Source organism: Antennarius striatus, chromosome 23 (assembly GCF_040054535.1).
Source record: "Antennarius striatus isolate MH-2024 chromosome 23, ASM4005453v1, whole genome shotgun sequence".
NCBI classification, from domain to species: Eukaryota; Metazoa; Chordata; class Actinopteri; order Lophiiformes; family Antennariidae; genus Antennarius; species Antennarius striatus.
In genome coordinates this window covers 10239108-10261152 of record NC_090798.1, presented here as the reverse complement: position 1 = coordinate 10261152, position 22045 = coordinate 10239108, and the positions used below count along the sequence as shown (strand labels likewise).

General features: G+C 46.9%; 2 protein-coding genes and 1 non-coding gene across 3 annotated transcripts; all 3 read left to right on the top strand.

Annotated features, from left to right (window-relative positions):
- Nucleotides 1–1599: 1599 nt before the first annotated feature.
- On the top strand, nucleotides 1600–5051 carry snx15 (sorting nexin 15). Its single transcript, XM_068308119.1, has 7 exons — nucleotides 1600–1826; nucleotides 2214–2370; nucleotides 2506–2621; nucleotides 2696–2978; nucleotides 3060–3221; nucleotides 3479–3676; nucleotides 4788–5051. The coding sequence occupies exons 1-7, from the start codon at nucleotides 1728–1730 to the stop codon at nucleotides 4913–4915; spliced, it is 1143 nt and encodes a 380-aa protein (XP_068164220.1). The 5' UTR covers nucleotides 1600–1727; the 3' UTR covers nucleotides 4916–5051.
- On the top strand, nucleotides 4125–4206 carry trnal-uag (transfer RNA leucine (anticodon UAG)). The gene has a single exon. It is a non-coding gene; the product is annotated as a tRNA-Leu (tRNA).
- Nucleotides 5052–12265: 7214 nt separating the features above from the next.
- On the top strand, nucleotides 12266–19038 carry prox3 (prospero homeobox 3). The gene is made up of 7 exons (XM_068308037.1): nucleotides 12266–12534; nucleotides 13969–14024; nucleotides 14483–16193; nucleotides 16282–16388; nucleotides 16565–16677; nucleotides 16760–16865; nucleotides 17716–19038. The coding sequence occupies exons 3-7, from the start codon at nucleotides 14483–14485 to the stop codon at nucleotides 17887–17889; spliced, it is 2211 nt and encodes a 736-aa protein (XP_068164138.1). The 5' UTR covers nucleotides 12266–12534; nucleotides 13969–14024; the 3' UTR covers nucleotides 17890–19038.
- Nucleotides 19039–22045: the final 3007 nt, after the last annotated feature.

The following is a 22045-nucleotide window of genomic DNA, read 5'->3' as shown; positions in this document are numbered from 1 at the left end:
GGAGGTGGTAAACATGTTGATGGGCGGTTCTGGGGGGGTTTAGTGGGGGTGATCAGACGGAATAATGTGAGGCCAGGGGAGGTGCAGGACGTCCATGTTTGGAGAAGGAGGAGGAAGAGGACCGTCAGGGGTTTAGATGTGAGCATAAAAAGCAACAAGTGGTTTAAACGAGTCCAGGGGTTCTAAAAACGTTCCCCCAGCAACAGGACCAGCCAGCGGGCCCCGGGGCCCCGACATCAATCGTCCTCTGATCCCCTCCCAGACTTTATTTTTCCAGACAGCGTGAGCCCGACGGGAACAAAACCCGACCCGGACCGGTTCAGACCGGTTTGTTTCCAGCTTTCATGTCATTGTTTCAGGATCGCTGCACAAACCAGACCTGCAGAACCAGGAAGCCAGCAGGACCGCCCCCCCGCCCACCTGGTTCTACACCAGGGGGGGTTCTGGACCTCTCTTCTCTCCTGCATGACGTTCCTCTCTTTCTTTTTTTTCCGCCCTGTTCCCTCGTTTCTGGTCGGACGAATGTGTCCTGGTTTTCTCATGCAGACAAAGAAGTGGGGAGGGGGGGGGGCGTTGAGAAGCGCAAACCAAGCACCCCCTCCCTCCTCACGTTGAGCACACATGTGCAGGAAAAATGGAGCAAATGACAGATATTCATTAGATCCATGATTACAAGTTTTTGACTTCCTGGAGGAAGGGGGGATGGCTCTGTTCATGTGGCCTCCTCCCACTGGACCTTGCCGCCCCCCCCTGCCAGCATAAGACAATAGGCTCATTATGTAAGAAGGCTCCTTCATGTGAGGAGAATGTCAAACAGCGGAGCACTGGGCCAGGAGGTGTTTGGGTCGCGACCCTCCTCTGGTTTGGGTTCTGAACCTGGACTCACCTGTAAGCCGGTCAAAAGAGGTGCCCCCCCCCCTCCAGACCCAAACCAGCCCAACAGGTTCTCCTTATTACACTCACTTAATTACACTAAATCTCAAATAATAATAGTAATAATAATCTCACATTAACAGGCAGTTTAAAGAAGATACGGAGCTCTTTAATGATAAAAACTTTAATGTGGGAAACAAACTTTAAACAAACTCAATTTAAATAAATTAAATTAAACTAATGATTAATGAAGGGAAAGTGTTCTGGCTTTAAATGATCAGAGGGAAAACTTGTCGGGGAAAAGGTGAAAAGAATGACGTCACAGTCTGGCTGCAGGTAACATCAGGTGTTATTTATAGTGCATTTCCAGCTTCCCATATGATTAAATCAACATCTAGCGCCCCCTGGCGTTTTCTAACGGTCTCTACGTGGATTCTACTTCCACTGAAATGACAAAATGACTCTAATGAGAAGTGATGAATGAAACTGGCGTCATTAAATTTAAATATAAATTAACAAAACTATCGACTGATATTTGGTGAATGTAATTACGTCATAAAATAAAAACAAAAATTAAAACAGGAACACGTAATGTTCATAACTGCCGCCACAAATAATTGGTCCATTTAAAATAAGAGCAAAAAAAGTTTTTAGAAGCGTAAACAGATTATTTTACTTTGAAATCCGCGCACTAGCGGGTTTCCGTATCACGTGTTCATCTACGTCACATATCCGGAAGTAGCGGAAGAGGAGGGGCAGCGGAACCCAAACAGACCCGCTCCGGCTCCGACCGCCCCGCTACGGGCGGAATACCGTTGAACCGGCGGGGGTTGTGTCGTTACCGGCTGCCGGTCATGTCACGGAAACCGAAGGAGGAATATCACCGGTTCTTCTCCGTGACGGAGCCGCGATCCCACGAGAAAGGACACACCGAGTACAAAGTGACGGCGCGGGTGGGTTCCTCCTCCGGTCGGGTTGTGTCCATCCGCCCGTCGGTGTAGAGCCTCATCCGGGAGGTCCGGGTCAAAGGTCATGTTATTATGGGATGTCACGGTGCTGCTTCTTTCAGCAAAGTTAACCTGTGCTTTTATTTGTTCACCTTTATCTCCACCGGAAGTGACGTTAGCTTGACTTTTTCCTCTTTTTTTTCCTTGTTTGTAACACAATGCAATCACTGTTCACACACACACACACACACACACACACACACACACACACACACACAAAGTGCCTTTTATGGGAGGCAGTCGTGCAAAAAAAACCACAGTGAGCGTGTGATGTGGTTCCTCGTGACCCTGGTGACCCTCTGGTGAAATAATCTCTCCTACCTCCTCCTGCAGTTCGTGTCCAGGCGTCGCCCTGACGACGTGAAGGAGGTGGTGGTGTGGAAAAGGTTCTCCGAGCTCAAGAAGCTCCACGGCGAGCTGGCCTTCACGCACAAGAACCTCTTCAGGAGGCACGAGGAGTTCCCGCCATTCCCCCGATCACAAGTGTTCGGTACGCAGCGGAGGGGCGGAGCCTGTGAGGGGCCGCGGCGGGTTGCCAGCAACTGGTTTAACGTCAGATAGTGTAAATAAAACCAGCATGGAAACTGTTTTATTGTAAATCTAATCATAAACGTCTCTGCTTCAGGGCGGTTCGACGACGCCGTCATCGAGGAGCGGAGGGCGGCGGCGGAGGCCATGTTGCTCTTCGCCACGCGGATCCCGGCGCTCTACAACAGCCCGCAGCTCAAGGACTTCTTCCGGGTGAGGAAACGCCTCGGTCGCCTTGGAAACGATGACCAGCGTGACTCACATTCCACCTGCTTCCGTCCTCTCAGGCCGGTGAGGTCAGCAGACCCCTGGACCCCGCCCCTTTGTCTTCTGCCGGCCTCCTGCCGCCGCCCCTCATCCCCCTCCCCAAGAGGAGGGCGTCGGACTGTGAACCCGCCGAGGAGGAGGAGGGACGGGAGGCCCCCACGTTACCCCAAGACCTGGGTGACAACCTAGGTGTGGAGGCGGGGTTGCCGGAGGTGGCGGCCGAGGCTTACAGCGAGATGAAGAGGGAGGAGGAAAAGGAGGAGGAGGAGGCGGAGCTTAGCGACGCAGAGCTGAGCGACCAACGTGAGCAGAAGATCAAACAAACAAAAACACGTAAACACATGTTGTTTGTTTACATTTATGACTTTTGCTCCACGTCTCCAGACACGTCCCCCAACAGAACGGACCAATCACAGGAGGCCCAGGAAGAGTTCGATTCGCTCTTCGACCCTGTGGCAGAAGAGCCACTCCCATCCCCCAAAGAGGAGGCTCCGCCCCCTCTGTCCGGCGACGACCTGGCAGTTTTTGATCCCTGCTGGAAACAAGGTTAGCTAGTTGGCTAGCCACAGGTAGTGGTCTAAGGCCCTGGATTCAGGTTCCAGTCTCTCCAGGGGGTGTTGGTTCAAATCCCACTGCTGCCAGTCGCAGTTTTCAGAACTTTTGGGGTTTCTAAGGAAATATAAAGAAATTTAAATTACTTAAAAGTTCAGTTATTGTAAAGTCAAACTATTCAGACTCTTATTTTCTAATGGGGTCGCGACCCCCAGCTGAGACCTTAAACCGTGTTCCTGCATTTCTTTCAGACGCTGTCCGTCCCTCCGGCGATCACTCGGATCTCTTCTCGCTGCCGATGGGCGGTCCCACCGAAGGGGGCGTTGCCTACCTCAACCAGGCCGCCGCCGAGCTGACGGCCGCGATGGGGCGGGAGCAGGAGGGAGACGTCAGTGCCGCCATCCGTGGATACAGGATCGCCGTGGACGTGCTGATCACCGGCGTGCAGGGTGAGGAGGGGGGGCGTGTCTGAACCGAGTGCGGTGCGTTCAGGGACCAGAACGTGTCATCGCCCTTGAATGCGTTCTGTCCTCTGCTACAACAGGTCAGGCGTGTTGCCGCGGCGACAGCATGTGCAAACAGGCGAGCGCCTCAGCTCAGATCAGGTTGTACGTTTGACCGTGTCGTTTGTTCACACGCTGGTAAACACACTTGCGTGTGGGTAGCGTGGCCGCGCGGTCTAAGGCGCTGTTTTAAGGCTCCAGTATCTCCGGGGGCGTGGGTTCAAATCCACCACTGCCAAGCTTTTCAATTCAACTGTCTGCTGAGTCATGGTGAAGGAGCAAAGGTCACAGGTTTTATTTCCTGAAATAAATATCTATGTGCTGCTGATGCTAAGCTAACAACTAACCGTCCAGACCTTCTATTATTGAGACTCTGGACTCAGTGAAGCTAGCAGGTAGCGTGGCCGAGTGGTCTAAGGCGCTGGATTTAGGCTCCAGTCTCTCTGGAGGCGTGGGTTCGAATCCCACCGCTGCCAAGTGTAGTTTTGTCTCAAGGACGAGTAAATAAAAGATTAGATAAAGACCTGCAGATCTGAGAATGACTAATAGTTCTGTTTTCACCACTGAAATCCTCACAGCTCAAGATTTAATGTTTCGTCATTAAATTTTAGTTTGAATTTATTCATTTCATTTTTATTTATTTTCCATTAATTTATTAGTTCATTTGCTTTCTATTAACTGTGAGCGAGACTTCACGTTAATTGTCAATTTTTCATTTTATTTATTTTATTTATTTAATTCATTTTGTATATTTTTTAATGTAATTGTGTTGCAATTTATTTTTATACTTTATTTTCATTTAAATATCTTTATTTTATTTGCTTCATTTAATTTGTAATTTGTGTAATTTCATCAGTATTAATTTAATCTAACTTTCATCTAATTTATTTCATGTTATTTCCTTTCATTTTATTCTCCTTTAAAGCCTGTGGGCATTCTCCTTCACAAGAATTCCTTCTTGTGAAGGAATTATCGCTCCGATAGACAGGAAATGATGAACAAAGTAGGGGTAGCTCAAACCTGACCTTTGACCCCTGTGCACACATCTGTCCTCCAGGAGACGAGGAGCCGTCACGCCGGGAGTCAGTGATGAAACGGATTGACCAGTACCTGAAGCACGCCGAGACGCTGGTCAGCAGGCACTGCTCGCCCGCACACACACAAACACACACCGACACACACTGACACACACACACACACACACAACAACACACACGTTCCTGCTGGACACCTAACACTACAGTATGCTTGTTGTCTTTTCTGTTTTGTGAAAAATAAAATGAGAACAAAGTTTTTGTTAATAAAAGTGAACTGAAATTAACGTTTGTGTCTGTTAATGTGGGTGGAGCTACGGCTGATCAGATATCAATAATTCAATCGATTATATTATAAATTCTATATCATACAGTGGTCTCATAGCCATGTTTACAAAGGTGTGTCCTCGTGACTTAAAGAGAACCAGTGATTGGTCCAGGAATGGGTCTGACTTCCGGAGTTGAATTCTTGCAGTACTCGTCTCTACCGCTGGATGTCGCTGTTCGCTATAAGATCACAGCTATGATAACGTTCGACTCGTTCTATGACAGACTGAAGGCTTCTAACAGCCTGAACTCAGCTGATCGATGATGATAATCAGCTGACAGTGATCAATCAATTCGGTTTTTCACTCTTTTGACGTCATAAATATTGTTTATTTAATAAAGAGACGCTTTTGTCATCACTTAGAATCTACAACTGTTTCCTCCTCCCACCCACCTGCTGCCAAAACGGTCACGTGGTGCATCAGAATATTAAATAGTCTGATTTAATTTCATACAATCTTTCATTTCCAGCATCACAGATATTGATCAGGTGATCAATGTGAGCCAATAACGTCTGCAGGAATCTGATCGATCTCCTCCTCAGGTGTTCGCCTCGCTTTGATCCGGACCAGAAAAAGAATGGATTTAGAGGAAAAAGAGAAAATTGCTGTCGTCCAGCGTGAGAGGATGGAGGGATGGAGGGAGGACAGACAGATGGAGAGGTGACAGAACGACGGAGGCCGGAGGAGAGGAGATAGGAGAGGATGGAGGAGAGGGAGAAAGGAGGGATGCGATTAGAGGATAAGCAGAGATCATCCCTTCATTGTTGGAGGGATGGAAAAAGCGACCCTCCCTCTTCCCCTCTTTTCACCCGCCTCTCTCCTCCTCTCACCCTTTGTTTTTGACACTCAGCGGCCAGAGGAGAGAAAGAGATAACATTTCTCCATCCTGTCGAACATCCCTCTTTTCCTCTCATCTCGCCACCTCTCCACCCCCCCACCCCCTCTAGTGCCGCACCTGTGAAACACATGAGGGGAGGGGGGGTGATGGAGGGGAGGATGGACAAAGAAGTGGATGAATGGATGAAGGGAGGACAGGATGAAAACGAGGGGGTAGAGCGTGGTAACATTAGCATGCTGAGAGTGTCAGCACTCCTCTGTTTCTCCCTCCATCCCTCCCTCCCTCCATCCCTCCCCCCTCCATTCCTCCCCCCTCCATCTCTCCATCCCTCCATCTCTTTCACTGGTCACTGCAATTATACCATCAAAACACTCCAGCCTGAGAGCATAATAGCCTGTAGTTTGTGTGTGTGTGTGTGTGTGTGTGTGTGTGTGTGTGTGTGTGTGTGTGTGTGTGTGTGTGTGTGTGTGTGTGTGCATAATGTAGTGGTGTGTTACATGTATGACATCTAGAGCAGCTGCTGATGTGTGTTTGCCAGAACCTGGATTTGCAGCATTTGTGTGTGTGTGTGTGCGTGTGTGTGTGTGTGTGTGTGTGTGTGTGTGTGGGTTACAAAAACTGCTTCTCCAACCTCTGACCAAACACACTCAACGTGCAGAGACCCACTTTGCATGTGTGTGTGTTTACTCCTGCTCGTGCTAACGTGTGTGTGTGTGTGTGTGTGTGTGTGTGTGTGTGTGTGTGTGTGTGTGTGCGTGTGCACACGCGAGCCGTTGTGACCTACATGCCCAGTGGGTCATCATTAAGCCCAACAGCACACGCTGACACCTTCGGCCTCCATGCTCCCACCCCCCCTCGTTTTTGTTTCTACCCCCTCCTCTTCCTCTTTTCCTCCCTCTCTACCCCCCTCTTATTTTTTCCTCCCCCCCTCCCCCGCGAGCTTGTCGTCCATCTCTGTCCATCCGTCTCTCTCTCTCACCTTGCCCTGAGCTATTTGAGTGCTCTTCTCTCGCTCACCCACACAAGCCCCTCCCCTCTCCCCCTCCCCCTCCCCCATATGAGGGGGGAGGGGGAGGAGCTTGACTCCAAATCTGTTGAACGTTTTAGAGCCAAACTTTCTCCAAACAGCCGTTATGAGCTGCTTTAGCCTTCTGCTAATTTGAGCGGCTTAACCGTTTGTGTTTTCTCTGTCTCCATGGAAACATGGTGGATTCAGGGTCGTTCCGTGAGCGGGAACTCTCTCCGCTGATGGTTTCTGGGTCGTAACTCCAAAACTGTTTGTTTGAGTATACACTTCCTGTTTACTTTTAGAACGTTAGGTGTTGTCTATGTTTGTGTTTTAAATCTTTTAGGTGTAGATGAACATAAACAACCTCAGTCACTTCTTTCTGCCTCTATCTGTGGTGGAACCTGTGAGGATCACATGACCTCCTGACCTCCTGACCTGTGACATCATAAAGATGTCTTAAACCCACACTCTTCTGTTCTGGACTTTGTGATCCAGGTGGTCCTGGTGGTCCTGATGGTCTTGGTGGTCCTGATGGACTTGGTGGTCCTGGTGGTTCAAATGGTCCTGGTGGTCTTGGTGGTCCTGGTGGTCCTCTAGGGCCCAGATCCAGGACATGTTCAGGTCTTGAAGAGAACCTTTATCAGGCTCACCGGCCTCTAACAAGTTCCCCGGCTAGTGGCTAACGCTGCCCATGCTAACGCTGCCCATGCTAACGCTGCCCACGCTAACATCTGGTCTTCACATGGTTGCTGCGGACGCCGCTCATCCCTTCCTGCTGATGTCAACGTATTGATTACTAGTTATTGATTCACTGACATTCTCCTCGTCTCGTCACTCTGCTTGTCTGTCCTCTCCCCCCCCGTGAGTAAATCAATGAGCATACACTTTATGCCATCTATCGATCCCTTCATATGCAACCCCCCCCTGCTTTTCCTCACCCCCCCCTCTGTTATTTATTCTCTCCACTTTGAATTCATCATCTCTCCCCCCTCTTTGTCTCCCCCTCTCTCTTTATATCCGTCGCTCTGGGACATCCTATTTATATGGCTGGCACCTTCATGCCTGCACTCAAGTGTGTGTGTGTGTGTGTGTGTGTGTGTGTGTGTGTGTGTGTGTGTGTGTGTGTGTGTGTGTGTGTGTGTCTGTGTGTGTGTGTGTGTGTGTATGTGTGTGTGATGTGGGTCTAAGTAGTTAACATAATAAGCGTCCACAGAGGGAAAACGTTCCTGCACTCACACACAATTTTAGGCTTTTTGGTGCTTTTCTTTGGACAATTTGTGCTTGTTAGTATTCTGCCGCCCGAGCGTTAACCCACCGCGTTCTCCCACTCCATCCACATCCACTCATCAACACACGTCGCCGCATCTCCACCGCCTTCCCAGAATCCTCTTTTGTTTTGAACCGCAGCGATGGAGCGTCGTTTGGTGACCTTGCCGTCTCTCCATCCTCTCTCCGCATCTGTTTTGATTTATTCCAACTCTTTCTCTCCTCCTCTCGGCATGTTTGTGTTGATTCACACACATCTACCTCTTTTTCCACTCGTGCCCCCCACCTCCCCCCCATCGTTTCACCCTCATGTCCAGCTTTTGTTACTAGCCTCGTTTCCATAACAACTGCAACCTTTCTGTCATGCCTAACCATTTTTAATCAGATGCTGAAAAAGACAGAGATGAGAGCAGAAGGGGATGGGGTGGGTTTGGGAGGAGGAGGAGGTGCTCGATCGTGCTCCTCATCCTCCTCACGGACAGGAAGATGATGGGATCCGTCTGAAGATGAGGCTCCGCCGGGCAACAGGTGATCCAGCACCACTCAAGGTCAAACACACTTCAGTAGCTTCCTGTCAGCGACGTCTCTGCAGCAGGAAGCCGAGGAAACACTGAAATGTTTCTCAGTTTAAGGTGTTTTAAATCTTCATTAAAGGTCTCAAGTTGGAAATATTCCGTTTCAAAAGCAGCAATCACAACAGAACTGACACAAATCTGTAACTATAATGATTTACCAACGTCTAACGGTGAGAAGAAGTGAGAATGTACTGCTGAGTCTGAATGGCTGCGTGCGTAACGGTTGTAACACACGTGTAATAGTTGTATGCGTAATAGTTGTAACAAATGTTTAATAGTTGTATTATATGTGTAGCACTGCCGATGGTGCCCTTGAGCAAGGCGCTGTCCCGCTTCACAGGTTGCACATGTGGGGCGCTCCACAAAGGGGCTGCCCGCCATTCTACCTCCCCCTGCCTGCCTACAGGTCCACTTGTAGGTCCACCACTAACTAGAGTGTGCTCTTAATGTCCCTTTGGGGATGTGACCAGTATATAAAATTAAAATAATAAAGAAAAATTAATAGTCGTAACATATGTGTAACAGTTGTATTACATGTGTAACAGTTGTATTACATGTGTAATAGTTGTATCAAATGTGTAATAGTTGTAGCATACAGTGGTACCTCTACTTACGAATGTCTCTACTTATGAAATTTTCTACTTACAAAACTTCTCAGGAAAATATTACCTCTAGTTACGAAAGAAATTTCGACTTACGAAAGGTAAAAACACAGTATCGGCTGATACTAGCAGCTCCCACAGGTTCCTGAACGCAACATTCTCATAGCTGCTCTGCCATTGGCTAGTACCTAGTATCTTCCTGGCATCCTATTGGCTAAGAGGGACCTCTGTGTGGACCTAGATCGGAGTTTATGCAGGGTCCTTGTCATTCGGCTCTCGACCCATGAGGTGTTCTGATGGTATTTCGTAAATATTTTAACTTTTTGAGTATTCACTATGGACCCCAAGAAAGTGACGGAGAAAAGAGGAAAAGAAAAGACAAAGAAAATAGTTTTTTTGTCTGTACAAACAAAACAAGAGATCATAGGAAAACATGAAAAAGGGATTCGTTTGGTTGATCTCGCCAAAGAATATGGCCGTAATGCATCTACAATCGCCACATTATTAAAACAAAAGTAAGTTTAAGGAGTTTAAGGCATCGCGTGGGTGGTTGGAGAAGTTCAGAAGGAGGACTGGAATTCACTCTGTTGTTCATGGTTAGATAGGAGCGCATGAACCAAAGAAACAAAAAACAATGAGGACAGCTGTTAAAAGGTAAATGACCTCATTATTATTCTTTACTTTATTCTTTGTTTTTTACATTATGCACAACCCTCATTTATTTTGTAATAATCTAATCCTAACATGTATTTGTTACATGTTTTGATGCATTTTTATGTTTTATAAAACATTTATGTCGGAATTTTTGTGGGCTCGGAACGGATTAAGGCATTTGCATCGTGTCATTGTTTGCACTTACGAAATTTTCTACTTACGTATTTCTTCCAGAACCAATTAATTTTGTAAGTAGCAGTACCACTGTATGCGTAATGTTGTATTATGTGTGTAATAGTTGTAACATATGTGTAACAGTTGCATTAAATGTGTGTAGTTGTAGCATATGTGTAATAGTTGTAGCATATGTGTAATAGCTGTATGTGTAATAGTTGTATGTGTAATAGTTGTAACTAGGGATGAGCGAGTACACCACTATCTATATCTGTATCTGTTAAACCATCTAAATTATCTGTGTCCGTATCTGAACTCGGAATTGGCGGAACTTAAACCGGAAAATTGTTGTGGTTTCCTCTGAAATGTGTAGGGTTTATATCGGTACAGTATTTTATGCTTGAAATTGATATGGATTGATCAGAAGTAGATATATTTATTGTTTATTTTAAAACTATTTACTGAACAACCTCAAAGTTGAGATTCAAATCAATATTTTTGATCACAAAAGTAAGAAAAGTATTTACAGAACACAGTTTTTTAATGAACTCAGAACATGAATATTCTTAAGTGTATGACTGAATATTTACAGAACAGCCTCAGATGTGAGATTCAAAGTTTTTTATGAACTCAGAACATGCATAAAAAATGAATGCAAGACATGCAATAGGAAATGTTGAACTACAAAGTATGCAGGAACAAGATTTGTCATACTCAAAACAACTTTCAATTTTTTAAAACTATTATTATGATTTTTTTTTAAATTCTTTACTTATTTTTTTACCACCTAATGTTCTTGCCATTTGTTTTCACACAAAGTTAAACATAGTTTACTAAGGTGTGTTTGTGTGTGTTTGTGTCTGTGACTGAGTGACTGTGAGAGGGAAAGAGAGAGATACAGAGAGCGAGCATGTGTGTGTGTGTGTGTGTGTGTGTGTGTGTGTGTGTGTGTGTGTGTGTGTGTGTGTGTGTGTGTGTGTGTGTGTGCGAGAGAGTGGGCCAGCGACAGCTCTGGCTATGGTGAATCTCTTCAGGAAGGGGCGGGCACTGTGTGTGACTGGCCAATCACAGAGCGTGAAGACAGTCAGTTCTGAGGATTTTCCTTCAACTATGCTAGCTGGCATAGGCTCCAGCTCCCCGTGACCCGCGCAAGTGGATGGAGTGGTCAGGAAAATGAATGAATGAATGAATGAATGAATGAATGAATGAATGAATGAATGAATGAATGAATGAATGAATGAATGAATGATAGAGCACGAGTATTGAGGAGTTTAACTCGTAGCATGCTCGTACTCATCAAAAATGCGTTATCCGTACCGGACACGAGTACCCATCTCAACGCTAGTTGTGACATATGTTTAATAGTTGCATTATATGTTGTGACAGTTGTATTGTATGTGTAATAGTTGTAACATATGTGTAGTAGTTGGAACATATGTGTAAAGAGTTGTACTATATGTGTTTAGTTGTAATTTACCTGTAATATTTGTATTGTATGTGTATTAGTTATACATGTTATTACATACAGTATGTAATAAATGTGTTGTACGCGTAATAGTTGTAACGTGTGTAATAGTTGTGTTGTATGTGTAATAGTTGAATGTGTAATAGTTGTAACAAATGTGTGTGAAGTTGAGATTTATTTTGAAAACAAACTAACAAAACGTCTACGGTATTTCTATTTTTTATGTTTATTTATTTATTCATTTTTAAATTTGATATATGTTGAATACATTTACATAAACCATTATATACGAGAACACGTGACGTAAAGAAGGTACCGGAAGAAGCGAGAAACGCTTTAAATTCCCTCAGATTAACTAATAGTTAATTAATGAGTTATTCTGAGTCGCGCTCTCTCTCTATCTGTGTGTGTGTGTGTGTGTGTGTGTGTGTGTGTGTGTGTGTGTGTGTGTGTGTGTGTGTGTGTGTGTGTGTGTGTGTGTGTGTGTGTGTGTGTGTGTGTGTGTGTGTGTGTGTGTGTGTGGACTGGGGGTCATGCCAACATGGGAGGGACCGGACCGGACCAGCTCTGCTGCCCGCCCGCCCACCGCGCGCCTCTCACACAGGAGCGCGTGAGGATGATGTCAGTCACGGACCGGTTGATGAAGAAGAGGGAGGGAAACTAAACACACGCACAGCCGGGAGGAAGAGGAGGCTCGAGCCGCGCGGAGGGAGTCCAGAACCGGCGCCGGTCGGCACCGGTGTCCGAGGCCTGCTCCGGTGCCGGCGGAGAACCGACCGCGGCGGCGGCGGCGCGTGCGGCTCCTGTCAACTGGTGTGGAAAGGCTCGCGCGTCCGCAGGAGCTCCTCTGGAGTGCGCGTGAGTTCATGTCAAACTTCTGACGCGTCGCTACGTCTGAAGCGTTTCCACCGTCCGGGTCGGTGAGCGCGTCTCCGCCGCTCCGGCCGCTCCGGTGTTCCTTTGATCCCTGGTAGTGCGACATTAGCCCGCCGCTGCCCACCAGGGACGGGACGCACCGCGGGCGCGCGCTCACTCACATTTACGGGCAGCGCGCGGCTCCCTGCCGCGCGGCAGACGCGGCGGCAGATGTTGCCGCGCGTCATCCGCAGTTTAAAATCAGGCTGCTCGAAGCAGCGCGAGCGGCACCGCGCGGAGGGGTAACGCGTTACTCCTGTCACCAATCCGGTATCTATTGATTATCGGTTGTGACGTCAACACACAGTAACCAGGGTGACTGGACTGTGGGCTCCGGTTAAAGCTCGTTTGCCGCGAACGGCTTTCTGCGTTCACCTCTGATGCGGCTGAGGAGCTAATCTGTCCTGATATCAGCTGGTTAGCCATCTGTGAGGCGCGAGCCCGGCTCTGAATTATTGATATTAATCTATTTATAGTGGGATTATTCCCTCCACGCCGCACAGAGGCTCCTATCAATCAGTCAATCAGTCAAACAAATCAATCAATCTATCTGTCTGTCTGTCTATCTATCTATCTATCTATCTATCTATCTATCTATCTATCTATCTATCTATCTATCTATCTATCTATCTATCTATCTATCTATCTATCTATCTATCTATCTATCTATCTATCTATCTATCTATCTATCTATAATCTATCTATCTATCTATCTATCTATCTATCTATCTATCTATCTATCTATCTATCTATCTATCTATAATCTATCTGCTGCTCTTTTTCCATCTGCATACGTTCATCATCCCTCCATCTTTCCTGTCAGTGAATGGTAGTGTATCCATCTGAAGTGGATTAGGGGTGTTATCAGAGCTAAGTAGGACGACTGTTGACACACGCACGCACACACACACACACACACACACACGCACACACACACACACACACGCACACACACACGCACACACACACACACACACACACACACGGAGGCAAAGAGGCTTGAAAAATGGATAACAATGGTCAGCGGTCCTCCGGGAGTTTGTGTGTGTGTGTGTGTGTGTGTGTGTGTGTGTGTGTGTGTGTGTGTGTGTGTGTGTGTGTGTGTGTGTGTGTGTGTGTGTGTGTGTGTGTGTGTGTGTGTGTGTGTGTGTGTGTGTGACGGTAAACACTGTGATCAAACAGCGCTTAACAAGCTGCCTGAGCTGATAACGGAGGGAGAGGAAGAGAGGATGAGCGAGGGATGGGAGGAAGGAAGGGGGAAGGTTACAAACTGGAAAACGGATGGGGGGTGTTGTTAACACCACCAGATATTAGCCTGCTCCACCCCAGCACATAGCCTGAACCCTCCATCAGCTGACCATGTCTCATCTGTTGCAGGACGTCCCGGCATATTGATCCCCAACTACCAATAAAGGATATCCTGTGATCGATCGGTGAGCCACACCCCCACTAACCGATGATGATGATGATGATGATGATGGTGATGATGATGATAATGGTGATAATGGTGATGATGGTGATGATGATGATGGTGATGATGGTGATGATGATGATGGTGATGATGGTGATGATGATGATAATGGTGATGATGGTGATGATGGTGATGATGATGGTGATGATGGTGATGATAATGATAATGGTGATGATGATGGTGATGATGGTGATGATGATGATGGTGATGATGATGGTGATGATGATGATGATGATGAAGATGATGGTGATGAAGATGGTGATGATGATGACGATGATGATGATGATGGTGATGGTGATGATAGTGATGATGATGATGATGATGGTGATGGTGATGATGATGATGATGATGATGATGATGATGATGGTGATGATGATGATGATGGTGATGATGATGGTGATGATGACCCCCCCTCTACAGATGGACTCTCCCACGGATCTTTTCCGTGACTCCCCTCCTCAGATGCCAGCATTCGGCTCCTCGGACCTCCCCGGGGGACACGCCCCACCTGGCGCCGGACGCCCCGCCCCTCCCTTCAGGCCCCCTGGCTTCCCCCTCATCCACCACCTCCTCCAGGTGGGTGGAGCCGCCAGACGCACGGGGGGCCACCTCTCCGCCGCCACCTCGCACCGACACCCGAGGGGGGAGAGGAAGAGGAGCGGGGGAGGAGACGAAGCGATGGAGGAGGAGGAGGACGAGGAGGAGGACGGCTCGACGGGGGGGGAAAGGAGGCACGGCGACACCGCCCTGGTGACTGGGTGGAGTCACGACCTCTGCAAAGTGGGGAGGAGGAGGAAGCTGGAGAACCGTGGGGGAGATGGAGCGGCGGAAGGGGGAGGGAGGAGGAGCGATGGGGTGAGGGAGGGGAGGAGGAGGGAGAGGGAGGAGTTGAAGGAGCAGCTGGAGGAGGCGAGGGAGAGACTGCAGGCGCTCCAGGAGAAGGTGTGGAGGGCGTTTGGGGAGAAGCACCTGGAGGAGGAGGAGAGGAGGAAGCAGGGAGGGGGAGGAGGGGGAGGAGGGGTGAGGACGATGAGCGAGGAAGACGCCTCCAGAGGGATGTATGAGGATGATGAAGCTGACGCCGTGGAAACGGAGAAGGAGACCCTCTCCCTCCTCTCAGACTCCCCCTTCCACGGCTTCCACAAGCGCAGAAAAGAGGGGCGGGGCAACAGGGAGGCGGAGTCAGACATGCTGGAAGGCGGGGAGGGGGCGTGGCTGGAGTACCTGGGGGTGGAGGACGAGGCCGATGAGGGCGGGGTGAAGTTCGCCCGGGCGCTGAAGGTGGAGCTGGGCAGCGCTGTGGCGAGGGTCATCGACCGCGTGCTTCGCCTCTACGGCGAGGCCCCGCCCCCTTCCCCTCCCCCGCCCGCCGCCGTCTGTTTCCTCCCGCCCGACAGCGGCGACGGAGAGGAGGAGGGGGCGTGGATGGGGCTCCTCGCCAGAGGGAGGGGGGAAGAGAAGACGAAAGGCACGGAGGAGAAGGTGGGAGAAAGGGAGGAGCAGCTCCGCAAACTGACCAATCAGAGCCCGCCGCCTCGGGGCCCGCCCCCTCGCCCCGAAGGGCCCAATCTGGCCACGGCGTTTGTCTCCCAGAGGTCACCTGACCTACGGAAGGCCCACCCTCTCCTGGGCCCGCCCCTTTCGTCTCACCTGAACCCCTCCCATCCCAACCTCCCCCTCCATCACCACCCCCTCCCCCGCGCCCCCTCCCTCTCTCACCCCCCCCTCTTACCTCCCGCCTCCCAACCCAAGGACCCCTCTTCCTCCTTCCACCCCTCCTCCGCCTCCTCCTCTTCGTCCTCCTCCTCTTTCCCCGCGCCTCCCCCCCCGCCTCCCCCTCTCCCCCTCCCCCTCCCCCTCCTCCACTACTCCATGCAGCAGCTCTTCTCCCGCTCCCTCCACCACCCCCAGCTGCCCCACCTCCCACCGTCCCGGAAGGACTACCTGACCTCCGACCCTTTCCTGGAATTCTCGTCTCACCCCTCCTTCCCCCCCCTCCCTCTCCTCGGCCACCTGGACCCCTCCCTCGGGCGCCACCCCCACGGCGGCAGAGAGCGGGAGCGAGGGATCAGAGACGGGGGGATGAGAGGAGGGATGGACGGGGGAGAGCTCTACCTGACAGCTGGGGGGATATCCTTTTCTCAGCTGGGAGGGGGCTGTTTACTTGTTTGTTTGTTTGTTTATTTGTGGTTGTTTACATCCTTGACCTGCTGTTTACACCCAGGAGGGTTTGTCTCCTTGTCACCTGAAGAAGGCCAAGCTCATGTTCTTCTACTCCCGCTATCCCAGCTCCAACACCCTCAAGACCTACTTCCCCGACGTCAAGGTGCCCCCCCCCCACCAACCTCACCCCCCACCTTCACAAAAATAACAAAATCATTCCTCCCTGTTTCTCTCACTCTGAAGGATTTTGACATGTTAGCTCTAAATGAAGTTAGCATCCCTTCCTTCCTGCGCCGTCAGGCTCACTTCCTGTCCCGCTGCTTCCTGTTTCCTGTCCAGTTCAACCGCTGCGTGACCTCCCAGATGATCAAGTGGTTCAGCAACTTCAGAGAGTTCTTCTACATCCAGATGGAGCGCTTCGCCCGGCAGGCGGTCCGCGAGGCGCTGACGCGGTGCGTTTTTGAGTCGGCGCTCGGTTCTCATTGGCTGGACCAGTTTCACCTGTTCTAACGTCACACCTGACTTGTCTCTCAGGGAGGGGGCCCCTCGACCCGGCAGGGAGAGCCAGCTGAGGGTGGGCCGGGACACGGAGCTGTACCGCATCCTGAACATGCATTATAACAAGAGCAACATCTACCAGGTGAGGGGGGGGGGGGCACACCTGTCGGCTCAGGTGGATTGGTGACTAGAGATGACAGGAATACAGCTTTTATTTTGAAATAGCATCTCCCAGATCTGACCTGCCCTCCACTCTTCGGGTCAGGAGACTTTTGGGGATTGAACCCACAACCTTGGTGTTATTAGCGCCATGCTATTAACAACTGAGCTAACCGGCCGCGTTGCCGTTTCCGATGATTCTGAACAATGTTTTAAATGACATTCTCTCCTCCACATCTTTCTGTGTGTCACTCTTGACGCTTGTCGAGATGCTTGCCTCGGTCACATGACTACCTTCTTAAAGGGGCCGCTCTGGCCGCTAACACAGAATACATTACAGTAATTTCCGCACTGTAAGGCGCACCTAAAAGCCTTTAATCTTCTCAAAAACCGACAGTGCGCCTTATAATCCAGTGCGCTTTATAATCCAGCGCTTTATATATAGAAAAGGTTTTAGAATGGTCCATTCTTTGAAGGTGCGCCTTATAGTGTGGAAAATACTGTACTTCTAAACTGACACTCCCAAGCTAGCAGGACCAACAAGAAACAAACGTTGGGGTGATGTTACGAGGACGCTGCTAATAAAGTTGATACAAACTGGACTCGCGTTCATCATGTGGAGTAAAAAGGTTTGGAGACCACTGGTAGAGATAAACTGTGTAGCTTTTATTTTGACATTTGACCCTCCTTTAACTCAAAAGGCTTCGACCTGTATGGGGTTCAAACCCGAGACCTTGGCCTTAGTAGCACCACACTCTCACCAGCTGAGATAACCCACCATGCTGCGTTCTGGTTCCATGCTAACCGCCCGTCTCCTCTCGTTGGTGTTTTAGGTTCCGGACCGCTTCCTGGAGATCTCAGAGGTGGCTCTGAGGGAGTTCTACTCCGCCATCTGGACCGGCAAAGACAGCGACCCCTGCTGGAAGAAGGGAATATACAAAATCATCTGCAAGCTGGACTGTCCCGTCCCGGACTCCTTCAGACTGCCAGGCTGTCCCGTCGGCTGACGGAGACCCGGATCATGAATGGACAAACACAAGCACGCCGTCGCCGTCCACTTCACCTGAAGATCCCTTCAAATCACACAGAACTCCTTCATTATAGCTAAAAAAGAATTAAAGACTTTAAACAGAAGATTCCGCGGTGTTCCGGTGTTCCAATCTCATGATCGACGGATCAGAAAACTGGAAGAGCAGGAATTCTTTCTCCGGACATTCCTCTCCCCGTCAGCTGACTCGCGTCGTCACAGCGCTGCTGCACACCCCATAACGTAAGAATCACATATGACAGTTTAGGCTAAGCAGTTGCTATGCAGGGTTGCTAGGTGAGCAATCTGGATGCCCCTCGTCTAATATTACAGCACCAACAGGCGACACACACACACACACACACACACACACACACACACACACACACACACACACACACACACATACATACAGAACGCAACTCGGTTGTACAGTCAGATGTCCCAGCAGCAGGTACGCCTGTTGTTGATGTTGTTGTTGTTCCTCTGGTAGTTTTTAGATATTTCCCAGCGGCTGATTGGATGATTTTCTCCACGTGAGGTTTTTTTTCTGTTTCCGTTGAAATCAGGTTTCAGAAATCACAAGAAAAACAAAAGGACCAAAAGAGACAAACAGTTCCAGCCACACGTTTGTGTAGTCGTGCGACGCCGTTGTGTTTCCATCTCTATGAAATGATTATAAGCGTTGTACTTACTTATATCTGTAATCAAACCTGCTGAACCGTAATGGACGACATGTTGACTTAAAAACAGTGACATTAATGTTTTGTTGTTCATGGTGAGCTTTTGTTGTTGTTGTCGTCACCATGGAGACCGGTTTGTTACTGCACACTCGGCCTCTGTGACAGGCAACACGTATATAACCCACATGTGGCATGTTCCCTATATTCACATGTCTTTTGGTATTTGAGCCTCTCCTTGTTTGACGCTCTTTGTTTTACGCCCCATGTTGATGTTTGAGCTTATCAATGAATTAAAGTGATATCAACCCTCTGTTGTCATGTGTGTGTGAGAACGCGTAAAGGACACGCCAATGCCACAGAGAGCCATGAATGAAGATCAAGACACATTGTTGATACTTCTGTCTGTCAAACAGTTTGTTTCACTAAGATGGAAATAAAAGCTTTTCTTGCCGTAGATTAAAGTTGAACATATATTACAATGGAAACATGTTGAGGAATTCCTCAAAAAGTGTGAAAAACTCCTCAAAACATGCTAAACTGTTGAAAACACCTTGAAACGTGTTTAAAAACTCCTGAAATTGTGTCAAAAACTCATTTAAAATGTGAAAAACGCCTTAAAACGTGTTAAACACGCCTTAAAATATGTTAAAAACTCCTGAAATTGTGTTGAAACTCCTGAAATTGTGTTAAATACACCTTAAAACATGCAAAACCTTCTGAAATTGTCTAAAACTCCTGAAAATGTGTTAAAAAGGCCCCAAAATTAAAAAAAAACTTTTCTTATAATGTGTTAAAAACTCCTTAAAACATGTTAATACACCATAAAACACGTTAAAAACTCCTAAAATCATGTCAAAAAACTACTGAAAACATGTTAAAAATGCTTAAAATGTGTTAAAATCTCCCGAAAACATGTTCAAAACATATTGAAAACTTCTAAAAACATGTATAACACTAAAACATGTTAAAAAGTCTTAAAAACACATTGAAAACTTCTGAAAACGTGTTAAAAACACCTTAAATCTGTCGTTTAGACAGAAGGAGCAAAAGTCACAGGTTTTATTCTCTGAAAACATTTTAACTGAGAAAAGAAGCTGCGTCTGAAATTGACGTGTTTTGAAGGGATTAGACGTGTTGCTAAAGCTAAGCTAACCAGACCTTCTGTGACTGAGACACTGGACTCAGGTAAGCTAGCAGGTAGCGTTGCCGAGTGGTCTAGGGCAGTGGTCCCCAACCCGCGGACCGGTACCGGTCCGTGGGTCATTTGGTACCGGGCCGCTCAGAAAGAAGAACTTATTTACATTACTTCCGTTTTATTTATTTCGGAGTCTGAAAGACATTAAATTTGAAAAGTGACGTCTGTGTGGAATGACGCACTGACAAATTCATGCATCTGTCCCGCTTGACGGGTCTCGGTCATGTGACAGGTTATCAACACACACAATGAAGCGCCCATAAGCGCACCAGTGTTCTGGAATAAAGTCAAGGCAGATTGTCCTGAGATCGCCCAAAAAGTATCGAAAACCCTGTTTCCATTTCCAACCTCCTGACTTTGTGAAGCGATTTTCTGCTGTGACCGAAAACCAAACCCAACTGCGGAGTAGACCAGACATGTGGAACACACTTCAGGTGTCATTGTCTCCCGTTATCCCTAGATCAGCGGTCCCCATCCACTAATTCTCATTATTGTAATAATTATTATTTGATTGACTTGTTCATCTTTCTATTGGAAATGATCAATATTTCTCCTGCGTTGAATGCACTGATTGTAAGTCACGAAATTTCAAAATAAACCTCATCAGTGCAGTCACTTAAATCGAGTTTTTAATGTAATTATTTCTTATAATTATTATGTTTACAGAGACGAAATAGAGATGTTGATTATCAATTTATGAAAAAAAGTTTGTTTATTGTCTGTTGATGTCTACATTTTACATAAAACCACTGCGGACGATTTATTATTAGACTACAGCTGTCCTGGCGTCATTAACGATTATCGAGCAAATGAAGACCGGTCCGTGAAAATAGTCTTAGATGAAACCGGCCCGTGGGGCAAAAAAGGTTGGGGACCGCTGGTCTAAGGCGCTGGATTTAGGCTCCAGTCTCTCTAAAGGCGTGGGTTGGAATCCTGCCAAGCGTAGTTTTATCTCGAAGAAAATAAATACAAAATTAGATAAAGCTGTTCACTCTAACCTCAGAATGATTAATGGTCCTGACCCCATCTGTTTTCGGCACATTTTGAAAATATTTTTCAACTCTAAAGTAAAATAAAATAAAATAAAATAAAATAAAATAAAATAAAATAAAATAAAATAAAATAAAATAAAATAAAATTTAAAAAAAATGTTTTCAAAACTCTAAAATATCTTTTCTACATTTTTTAGAGTTTTTAAAAAACTTCTTAAAACAAGTTAAAAAACTTAAATTGCGTTTAAAACCTCCTGAGACAGAATACACTAGTCTAAGCTGCGCTGTCTAGCAGTGACTTGGCTCTTGAAATTTGAGAAAAGGCTGCGGAGTCGTGAATGTAATCTCTGTATAATGCAACCACAGCCACTACAGAAGTTTCTATTCTATGCACCTTATAATGCAGTGCGCCCTATTCTGGTGAAAACAGTTTTAAAATAGGCCAATCATTGAAAGTGCGCCTTATAGTCCAGAGCGCCTTATACTGAGGAAAATACTGTACTGCTAATAAAGTTGATACAAAGTGGACTCACGTTCATCATGTGGAGTAAGAAAGTTTGGAGATCACTGCTATACCAATCAATCAACTTTTATTTATATAGCGCTTAATCACATCTGAAGACATTTCAAAGCACTTTAGCCAACAATGTCAACAATAAACTGTAGCTTTTATTTTGTCTGTAAACCAGTTTGTTTCAATAGGATGGAAATAAAAGCATTTTCTCTCGGTAGATTAACGTTTAACATAAATTACAATGGAAATATGTTTAGAAACTCCTCAAAAAGTGTTAAAAACTCCTCAAAACACGCTAAAAACTCATAGAAATGTGTTGAAACACCTTGAAATATGTTGAAAACTCCTTAAAAACTATTTAAAAACTCCTGAAATCATGTCAAAAACTTGTTTCACATGTTAAAAATGCTTTAAAACGTAAAATAGACCTTAAAATGTGTTCAAAACTCCTAAAAATGTGTTAAATACACCTTAAAACATGTTAAAAACCTCTGAAATTATGTCAAAAACACCTTAAAACATTTCAATAATGCCTTAAAATGTATTAAATACACCTCAAAACATATTGAAAACTCCTTAAATCATGTAAAAAAAAAATCCTGAAAACTTGTTAAAAATACCTCAAAACATGTTAAAAACTCATTCAAACTCCCGAAAACATTTTCAAAACATACTGAATACTTCTAAAAACATGTATAATACTAAAAAAATGTTAAAAATGACTAACAACGTGTTAAAATCTGCTGAAAACA